The sequence below is a fragment of the Gossypium hirsutum genome, chromosome D05 (assembly GCF_007990345.1).
Source record: "Gossypium hirsutum isolate 1008001.06 chromosome D05, Gossypium_hirsutum_v2.1, whole genome shotgun sequence".
Lineage (NCBI taxonomy): Eukaryota > Viridiplantae > Streptophyta > Magnoliopsida > Malvales > Malvaceae > Gossypium > Gossypium hirsutum.
Window position 1 is genome coordinate 9,173,495 of NC_053441.1, and position 9,870 is coordinate 9,183,364.

Sequence of the window (9,870 nt, forward strand, 5' to 3'; positions counted from 1 at the left end):
TTTTCTTTTGGATTTATATTTTCAAGTATCCTATTCTTTTGAATTGATAGCACGAATATGGAGAAGCAATGCCGTATACGACTGTTATCAAGTCTAGTAATTAACAAAGAGATGCATGTTTAATTTTCATATCATGAGATTGGCATGTATTGTTTGTTATTTCAATTTCTTCTCTTTCCGTCACTCTCTCTCGTAGTGGGATCATCACATTATGATAAGCCTTTTTTGGGGATGTGGTTAAAAAAAAAAGTTGAAAATATCAGAGATATTGGATTTGGTATTTGGCAATGATAATAAAAGTAATCAATAATATGAATATTAATTTTCGGTTAATTATAAAAATGAAATTCTATCTTGAAACCAATCTATCATGCGACGCTTAACAAACACTTCATTTTTATAAGTAATTAATTTTTATAAAAAAAGAGTAAAATACTCAATAAACAAAAAAAAATTGTTTTTCCAACATTCACATCTCCTTTCACAGTTACCGAAGCAAAAGTACAGTTGCTACTAGACTCAAGCACAGCCTATTCGACGTGGTGAAAATGAAAGGAGCCAAATTGAATTTGTGGCTAATTTCGTAATTAAACATTGTTTCTACTGACATAAATGAAGCGGAAAGTCCCCGGGGATGGCACCAGCTACAGTTGTCGAGAAGTTTTCAATCTCCTTAATAGATGTCACTCAATCAACCAGAAAAATTGCAGGCAATGGAATCACCGAGAAGCATATGTCACGTTGTGGCCGTACCTTATCCTGGTAGGGGCCATGTCAATCCGATGATGAACCTCTGCAAGCTACTTTGCTCTAAAACCCCCAACATTGTCATATCATTTGTAGTCACCGAAGAGTGGTTGGGTTTCATCTCTTCCGACGACAAGCCCGTCAACGTCCGATTTAGGACGATCCCCAACGTAATCCCATCTGAACTTGATAGAGCTAACAACTTCCCTGCTTTCATAGCAGCTGTGCTCACCAAGATGGAAGCTCCATTTGAGGATCTCCTTGATCGGCTTGAACTCCCAGTCGCCGCCATTATAGCTGACACGTATGTGGCTTGGACGGTACGAGTGGGGCAACGAAGGAATATTCCGGTGGCTTCCCTTTGGACCATGTCCGCATCCGTGTTCTCCATTTTTGACCATTTCAACCTCCTCGTGCAAAACCACCATTTCCCAGCTGATTTATCAGGTTTGTCTTGTCTTTTTTACTTACTATTGTTTACGCCAGTTTTCTGTTCATTAACTTTTAAGTAAAACTCGTTCTTTAACAACTTTTAGCATCTGTAATTGGGAAATATTAACCAATTTAGTTGTTAAAGTGATATGTAAAAGTAAAATTTATATACTATTAAATGTAAAAAGCTTTTTTAAATAAATAATATTTAATCAGTGCTTAAGATAACCCATTTTTTAATTTACGCCAGATTCCAGGCTTTATGTTGGCTCGTGTTCCTAATAGATTTGTCTTGAGATTCGCACAGTGTCCAGCAATTTAAAATTGAATTATGTCTTAAAGAACAAAAAGAAAAAAAAAACTGGTTGAAGTTTGAAGCCTTGGAAAAACTTTAGTCTGTGAGAAGATAAGGGAAAACTAGCACTGCATCGTATCCTTTGAAATCTGAATCACCTGACATTTTCCTTTATCTGATTATGTTCTCATGGGCATCTCCGCAGGATGACATTTTGGATGATGTTTAGATGAGAATGATAATTTAAATTAATATAAAATCATAAGGTAGATAACTAGATTCATGTTTGCCTGAGGTTCTGCGTCTTTCAGTTTAAAGTTTAAACTCTGGATATGGTAATGGGTGTAGTTTGATGTTTCTTGTGCATAGCAGAGCAAGGAAATGACCGTGTGGATTACATCCCTGGACTTACTCCCATATGTTTAGCTGATTTGCCAACAATTTTATATGGGAGTGACCGCCAAGTCTTGCACATTGCTCTGGATTGTGTTTCATCAGTGCCTAAAGCACAGTATCTTCTCTTCACCACTGTCTACGAACTTGAATTCCAAGTCATTGATGTTCTTAAAGCAAACTTACCTTTTCCTGTCTACGCAATCGGCCCCAGCATACCTTACCTTGACCTCAAACAACCTTGTTCAACGACTACTCTTAATGGTCCTGACTACCTCCAATGGCTGGATTTGCAGCCTAGAGGTTCAGTATTGTATGTATCATTGGGAAGTTTTCTATCAGTTTCAGCTGCCCAAATGGATGAAATCGTTGCTGGGGTGCAGGATAGTGGTGTTCGCTACTTGTGGGTGTCCCGCGGGGACTCTTCAAGATTCAAAGACTGCTGTGGCAGTCAGGGAGTCGTGGTTCCTTGGTGTGATCAGCTGAGGGTGCTATGCCATTCTTCTGTTGGAGGGTTTTGGACGCATTGTGGGTTTAATTCCACTCTGGAGGCCGTGTATGCTGGTGTTCCGATGCTGACTTTTCCTATATTTATGGATCAAAATCCGAACAGTAAGCAAATAGTTGAAGATTGGAAGGTTGGATGGAGAGTGAAGAAGAACAAGGTAGGTGAAGGTGAACATTTGGTGAGCAGAGAAGAAATTGCAGAGCTAGTGCGCAGGTTTTTGGATTTTGAGAGCATGGAGCAGATGGAAATGAGACAAAGGGCTTGGAAAATTGGAGAAACATGTCAAACAGCAATTGCAAAAGGCGGATCCACAGATATTAACCTAGATGCTTTCATCAAGGACATCTCCGAAAGACACCATCATTAGCTTGTCTTAGTTGTTTCCTTATTTGTAGTTCCAATTATGTCAACTGCATCCGGATTCAATTTGTTGCCAATAAAACATTGAATTGAGCAAGCATGGAATTGCTCTATTTTTTCTGGCGTGACGAACTGATCTTAATTTTGGGTCCGCAAAAAGTGAAGTGAATGCAGTGAAACCAATGCAATAACTAAATGATGGTTTAACATTCAATGAAAATCTGGATCCATTTGTAATATTTATCGGAGAGATCGGCTTGAGATAAAATTAGTAGGGTAGGCACCTCTATAAGGATATTTTTTTGCGCATCCTCTAAGTGGATTAATCTTCTCTTGAAAGTGCATTGATACATCTTTGAAGATGTCCGTAAACAAAAGCCGACGCCATTCTTTGAAGATGATTATGACCCAACCCACGAAAAGATGTAAAATTGCAAGGCCCGAGAAGAGAAGTAAAATAACAAACGGAACATTGTTAAACAAAACCCATTTATGAGACAATGGGTTCCGACTTCCAATCCAAAGCTTCCGACATTGGTCCATAGCAAGTTGTCCGTCCGGTCGAACTTATTACACGACACTGAAGATCTGATTGATTGCAACGGCTTCCAACTTCCAAATTTACAATCCTCCCCCAAAACAAATCAAAGAGGAAGAACGATTCTTTGTTGAAAAGAAAAAGTAGTCCCTGATTCTTGGAACCCTAATCTTGATGTAATCTATGCAACTTCATCTCTGACTTTTCAAAATCTATTACCAGCAAAGCAAACAAAAGTGGCAGCAGAGAAAAGCACGAATAGGAATAACAATAAACTGACGAAAACCATTCCTTTTCGATTCTCTTCTATCTTCAAATATGCAATTCGGTCTTAATCTTCCTGTTTTCAAGAATATAACTTCGTTTGTATGGCAGTAACTCCACCGCGAATACCTTTACCAAGCCCTCATTGTACGAATTCCTTGTTCCAACAAAAAAACCCATCTCCCCAATTCTTTATTCTTCATGGCAACAGAAGCTACCACGACCAAGTTCCACAATTCAGACTTCCGAGCGGTTCCGCCGCCACCGGATTACCTCCCGGAAATAACGGTGGCTCCCCACGACGGGCTTCACTTTTGGCAGTTCATGATTGCTGGCTCAATCGCCGGCTGCGTTGAGCATATGGCAATGTTCCCTGTTGATACTGTCAAGACCCATATGCAAGCCCTAGGCTCTTGCCCCATCAAATCGGTGGGTGTACGCCACGCGCTCCGTTCCGTCCTCAAATCCGAAGGACTCCCGGGCTTATACCGGGGAATCGGGGCCATGGGACTGGGGGCTGGTCCGGCCCATGCCGTCTACTTCTCTGTTTACGAAGTTTGCAAGAAGTACTTTTCGGGTGGGGATCCGAATAACTCGGCGGCCCATGCGGTTTCCGGTGTTTTCGCGACGGTAGCAAGCGACGCCGTTTTTACGCCTATGGATATGGTGAAGCAGAGGTTACAGTTGGGCAATGGTACTGCTTATAGAGGGGTATTGGATTGTGTTAAGAAAGTTCTCAAAGAGGAAGGTTTTGGGGCGTTTTATGCTTCCTACAGGACGACGGTGCTCATGAATGCACCGTTTACGGCTGTTCATTTTGCAACTTATGAGGCAGCGAAAAGGGGTTTGATTGAGATTTCACCTGAGAGTGCCAGTGATGAGCGGGTGATGGTCCATGCTACGGCTGGTGCTCTTGCTGGAGCATCTGCTGCTGTCGTCACTACACCGCTTGATGTAGTTAAAACTCAGTTGCAGTGCCAGGTAAAAGCATTCATTGCCTCTTTTCTTGTTTGTTGGATGAATTTTGCTATATTAGGAAATTTTGTCAGTGGCATGTCGTGATTGAAAACTTCCATGCACTCATAGTAAATTAAGGGACCCTCATATCCTATTCTTTTCCATGTTGAAACCAACATCTTGAATATACTGTTTTGAGTCAGTAGATACAGCATCCAACCTTTAATTTCAATGCCTTGAGATCAACAACATGTTGAAAATAAATCTGTTTCATCCGTATTTGCTTTCTTGCCTTTATAATCTAGTTTCTGTCTGTTGCAAGTGTTTTTTTGTTATTTTCTCTTGTTACAGCTACTCCATAACACTACCCCAGATAGTTGAAATCGTCCTTTTCTCTTCAACTGAGTGTTTGCCTTTTTTACTAAGCAAGTTTTAATAATCAACGGCAGGGCATACTTCCCTTTATATGATCATAATCCTTTTGTATTCAAGTGATTAATACTCTATTTCTTGGTTCAATGTACTTTGGTTTTTTATTTCACATTGTTGGTTTTGACAATAACTGGTATGACGTATAGTCGTGTCCATAAAGACTTACTTTTGTATAATTGGGTTAATTATGTATCTAGCTTCTCTGATTAATTATTTTTGCTGTTAAAAATTGCATCACAGGGTGTGTGTGGATGTGATAGATTTAAGAGTACTGCTATTAGGGATGTGACTAAAACAATAGTGCAAAAAGATGGGTACAAGGGCCTCATGAGGGGATGGATTCCTCGGATACTCTTCCATGCTCCTGCTGCTGCAATCTGCTGGTCCACCTATGAAGCTGCAAAATCTTTCTTCCAAGAACTCAATGCCTGCACTGAAAGTGGCACTATCACCTGAAGTACCATAAGGAATTGTGCCAATGTATACAGCCGCTGCAAAACCGACACCTCAAGTGATGGTGGAAAGCTTTGCTTCACACAATGGAATGGTAAGCAAGACATGTACTTGCAGGCAACAGCATATCTATGGTCTATTTTAACTGATATCCATAGAGTGTATATGGTGCTATTTAATATTATCAAATAAATATGAAGTCATTTCTTGCCAGGAACCAATATGGTTTTTGTATTTGGTTTCATGAAGAAGGGAAAGTCGCATAAAAAAGTTGGGAGTTTTTACCCCAAAAGATTGAAGTGCTGAAAATGTTATTTCCTTGACGCATTGTTGATATGTGCAACTATTTGACTATCTTTTTCCTTAATTGTTAGTTATTGTTTGGATTGTAGATGGGTAACAAGTTTAGAGTAGTTTCCTGGCTATATCTCATGCAATGACTTTTAGTTGTAGTCATTACGTGCACGGTTCTGTTGTGATTTTTCTTCTCTTAGCTGTGTTTGACGATGTGGTGAGCTTGACGGACAAGGTTTTAGTGTTTTCTGTGGGTCTGTTTTGAAAACCATTAGGGATATTTTAGATTAATGCATCCTTCAATGTAGTTCTTTCTTATATTAAGTGCAATATGTTCAACGTATAAGATTTTTGTACAAAAACAATCATGGGCAGGAAAAGAGGAAGCAGAGTGATTTCCCAATAATATATAACCATAATCCAATAATGGGAGGCAGGAAGGTAAGGTTTGTGGAAGTTAATTGTGTCCTCTAGTCTCTACTCGGAAGTAAACCCCCTGTGGAGTTACCTGACCCGGCCTCCTCCTCCATCTGAACCTCGTTCAAGTTGGCTGTGGACTGGCAGCTGAGCTTACAACCTGACCCACAATCACGGTGATATCATCAAGCTTTCCACCTGCTCCCAAAAAAATAAATAAAGGTCAAAAGACAACTGTGGACGAACGCAAATGGAATCATTATCACAGGAAAAAACAAAAGAAACCCACACCTGTTAGCTTCATCCCCAGAATTTTCTTCCAAAAAGGAACATCTAAACCCTGTGTGTAAGCGAATACCAATAAGACTAGTTAAATAAATTCATTACGGGTTTTAACATCAAAATATTCTGACAAATAGGTGGGGTTTTTTTTTTTTTTTTTTAAACCTTGGATCTGGCCTCTATTGTGTAGGGAGAGTCGAACCTTGAATCCAGGGAGTGATTGCTTGCCAGCTTAGCCAATGCCTTCGCTACCATTACATATTGATCATGCAATTTAGCCACTGCTACTCTTTACTCTCGAGTCCGAGGGGTGATACTATACTATAATATACTAGTCCTTTAACAGACACAAGGGTAAGTAGAAAGAAACACATACCAGCCTCCACAACATCACTATGAGCCGCCAACGTAGAAACGATCTCTCCATCAAAAACATTGTCAAACAACCCATCCGAGCCCATTACTATGGTGTCTCCTTCCACTAATTCCACACTGCTAACCTGTTTTTACAGGCAATATAAATAACAAGCAAGGCGTTCAAGTTCCTAGCAAATTGGAATTGTTTTGACATGGTTAGTCGATTTTGGTTGGTTCTAAACAGCAGTGACTGATAGGATAACTGATAAACATATGGCATTACCACAGCATCAAGATACGTTTGGCCAACTAACTCCGAGCTCAATTGATATGGGCAGTCGAAGTAATGTTCTTGTGGGGTCGTTGAAAATATTATCTGCCCTGTTGTAAACTTGATAACATCAATCAACAAACAAACAAACAAACACAAAATTTGACATTTTACCTTTGCGGATAACTCTTAATCCACAATCACCTACACTGGCAACCTTCATGGTTCCATTCCTCTCTAGCATGGCAACGATACTACAGTATCGATTGAAAAATGAAGGTTAATGACAGTGTAGAAATGGAAAATGTTGGCAGGGAAGACTTCTTCTTCAGAATATTATGGACTTACGCAGTAGCCGAACCTTTAGAGCAAGTGGCGGCATGTGCTTTTCTTATCAGGATCTGGGGATCGTAATTAACCTGGTAAAAGATGAATTCAGATATAGCCCCAAAAAGAAAAAACAAAACAAAAACCACCCTAATAGACGCGTAAAAACAACCTTTGTTAATTTGGAAGATTAACGAACACTCAAATTTTATATTTTAAGCAATCATTCAAAAAAAAAGAAAAGAAAAGAAATTACTACCTCCAAATTCCCTACAAGAGATGAAGCATTAGCCATTAGCTCCTTAGAAAATAATGAAGGATCCACATTTTGTTCAGCCCAACTGGCAAACAATAGGCAAATAAAATTGTCAAAAACGTCAGGGGAGAAAACCTAGTTCCACAGCATGCATAATGATTTTTCTGTTCACACAATGGCACAGTTTACCTACTTGTTTAAGAAACCAAAGGCATGCTTTAATTTTATTTAAACTAGTCCACTTCATTTATAGGCAAATAAAAATATCAAGGACTGTCAAATAGATTAATAGAGAAAGTGTTGAAACTTGTTAATTTAGAAAAACAGATGGCGGATTCATTAGACAGTAGTATACCCAGAAACACCGTCAGCAACAGCAATAACTCCCCCCTTGAAGTTGCTAACAAAGAAAGCATCTTCTCCTCCTCTCTCCACCTAGTAGAATCAGAAAATCAAACTTGTATTAGTATCGGATAAAAATTGAAATCAAACATGTGAGGTACAAAATTTTAAAGCTTGGAATACCTTGTTTGGATGAGGAATGAGGTGAGTTCCAATACAAAAACTCACTTCTGACCTAAAACCAAACCAAAAGTACATCACCACACTGGTGCTCAAGAATAAAAATAAATGAAGAGAAGATGAAAAGGTGATGTTAATGTGCTAACCGAGCAGGGTTGAGTTGTGATGAAGCAAAACAGAGCAAGTTAGTCTTCTTGGGAACACAATGTTTATTCGATAAACAAGGTTGAAAAAGCAGCTGAGAATAAGATTGAAGAATCGAAGCTCTGTAGATAGAATTCGCCATTTCCCGCTTCAATCCTCTCCCTCCTGCAGTCACACTCCCACATTACTAAGCTGCTAAGATCCTTCTTGAATGTGTGGTTCAAGTCTCCCGACCAATGATATGATACATACTATTAAAACAATTTTAGTTTCTAGAAACAATTAGCACCAGTGGTCTAATGGTAGAATAGTACCCTGCCACGGTACAGACCCGGGTTCGATTCCCGGCTGGTGCAATTGTTATTTCAGTTTTACGATATTTTGTCAATGAAACTCTCTTACAGTTTCTGACATGGATTTTGTTTTATCAAATGCTGGCTCTTGTTTTCCTGATCTGATTCTGTAGATTTTATACCATACTGCATTTTCGCTAGCATTTATTTTATCCTCCTTCACCTTTGGGTTTTTCACGTTATTGAGTTTGACATTAGAGTTGATATTGGGCCGGGCCGGGTTGGGTCGGGTCTAAGTAAAAGTTTAGGTCAATTTGTTAAGTTTAGTCTAAAAAATGAGCTTAAAAATTTGTTCAAGTCCGACTCAGATAAAAATGCTAAAATTTCGGCTTGACTCGACCCGCTCATATTAATTTTTTCAAATTAGAAAATGTCTCTAAACTAATAATAAAATTAACAATAAAACTAATGTTATACAATATCCAAAAAATAACAACAAAATAGTAGCAACATAATAGTGAAATTGTAGCAAAATCAAGATAAAACAACAAGAAAATATCATTAAAATAACAAAAAAAATAGCAGATTTTTTTTATCATTTAGTGAATTCGGGCCGAGCTCGAGCTAAAAATGTCTTACCAAAGGCTTGGCCCGTTTTTAAAACGGGCCTTATTTTTTTTGTCCAAACCTATTTTCGAGCCTATCTTTTTATTCAAACTCTTTCACTTTTCGGGTGGACCTTTGGGCTAGGTGGCCCGGCGCAAGACTAGTTGACATGTACTTTTAATATTTTGCATTTCATAATTTTTTAATCCTTTCTTGGTGAATTTCTTTCACTTATGATAACTTTCTTATGTTTTTTCTCGGTTACTTTAACCATTATATCTTGGGGTAAGAATTTATGCAATACATTTGCCAAGTACAGGTAGTTGATATATATTGTTAATATATAATAAGTTTTTGTGAAAGATAAAACTAGGATTAATCAATTGCAACTATATAGTAGCGAAGTAATTAATGAATAATGATGGGAAGATGATTTGTTTATATTAATTTGGCATGCATTAGACAAAAGAGATTCAGGACTTTCCTTACATTTTGCAGCTCATATTCATCTCCAGGAAAAAGTCCAGTGTAGGTAGCTATAGTCTCAGGAAAAAGACCCGACCCATCCCCTGCTGCCGCACACCGCACATCCATTAATATTTATTCCATTGCATTATTAACGCAAGGTAAAGATGGAGGTATGCCATTTTCTTCTTCTTAATTCGGGCATTGCGCTCTCTCTCTCTCTCTCTCTCTCTATATATATATATATATACACGTTG

The 9,870-nt window shown here is 38.6% G+C and overlaps 3 protein-coding genes and 1 non-coding gene across 9 annotated transcripts; 3 read left to right on the forward strand and 1 right to left on the reverse strand.

The window, feature by feature from the left end:
* Positions 1 to 382: 382 nt before the first annotated feature.
* LOC107906295 (UDP-glycosyltransferase 87A1) lies at positions 383 to 2,832 on the forward strand. Its single transcript, XM_016833254.2, has 2 exons — positions 383 to 1,194; positions 1,847 to 2,832. The coding sequence occupies exons 1-2, from the start codon at positions 681 to 683 to the stop codon at positions 2,740 to 2,742; spliced, it is 1,410 nt and encodes a 469-aa protein (XP_016688743.2). The 5' UTR covers positions 383 to 680; the 3' UTR covers positions 2,743 to 2,832.
* Positions 2,833 to 2,906: 74 nt separating this feature from the next.
* LOC107906296 (mitoferrin) lies at positions 2,907 to 5,746 on the forward strand. The gene is made up of 2 exons (XM_016833255.2): positions 2,907 to 4,518; positions 5,167 to 5,746. The coding sequence occupies exons 1-2, from the start codon at positions 3,739 to 3,741 to the stop codon at positions 5,380 to 5,382; spliced, it is 996 nt and encodes a 331-aa protein (XP_016688744.1). The 5' UTR covers positions 2,907 to 3,738; the 3' UTR covers positions 5,383 to 5,746.
* A 222-nt stretch (positions 5,747 to 5,968) lies between these two features.
* Positions 5,969 to 9,813, reverse strand: LOC107906297 (probable protein phosphatase 2C 26). Of its 6 annotated transcripts, none has more exons than XM_016833256.2 (12): positions 9,638 to 9,812; positions 8,252 to 8,414; positions 8,109 to 8,160; positions 7,939 to 8,018; positions 7,587 to 7,668; positions 7,349 to 7,419; positions 7,175 to 7,254; positions 7,013 to 7,110; positions 6,749 to 6,872; positions 6,538 to 6,653; positions 6,382 to 6,430; positions 5,969 to 6,288 (listed from the first exon to the last, which is right to left on the reverse strand). In XM_016833256.2, exons 2-12 carry the CDS (start codon positions 8,389 to 8,391, stop codon positions 6,215 to 6,217), a joined length of 966 nt encoding a protein of 321 aa, XP_016688745.2. In that variant the 5' UTR covers positions 8,392 to 8,414; positions 9,638 to 9,812; the 3' UTR covers positions 5,969 to 6,214. The 6 variants fall into 6 exon arrangements, 5 of the variants coding, with proteins under 5 accessions (XP_016688745.2, XP_016688746.2, XP_040949506.1 ...); XM_016833257.2 differs by having other exon boundaries at positions 6,538 to 6,620; positions 9,638 to 9,810; XM_016833258.2 differs by having other exon boundaries at positions 6,258 to 6,288; positions 6,575 to 6,653; positions 9,638 to 9,813.
* Positions 8,535 to 8,605, forward strand: TRNAG-GCC (transfer RNA glycine (anticodon GCC)). Its single transcript has one exon. It is a non-coding gene; the product is annotated as a tRNA-Gly (tRNA).
* Positions 9,814 to 9,870: the final 57 nt, after the last annotated feature.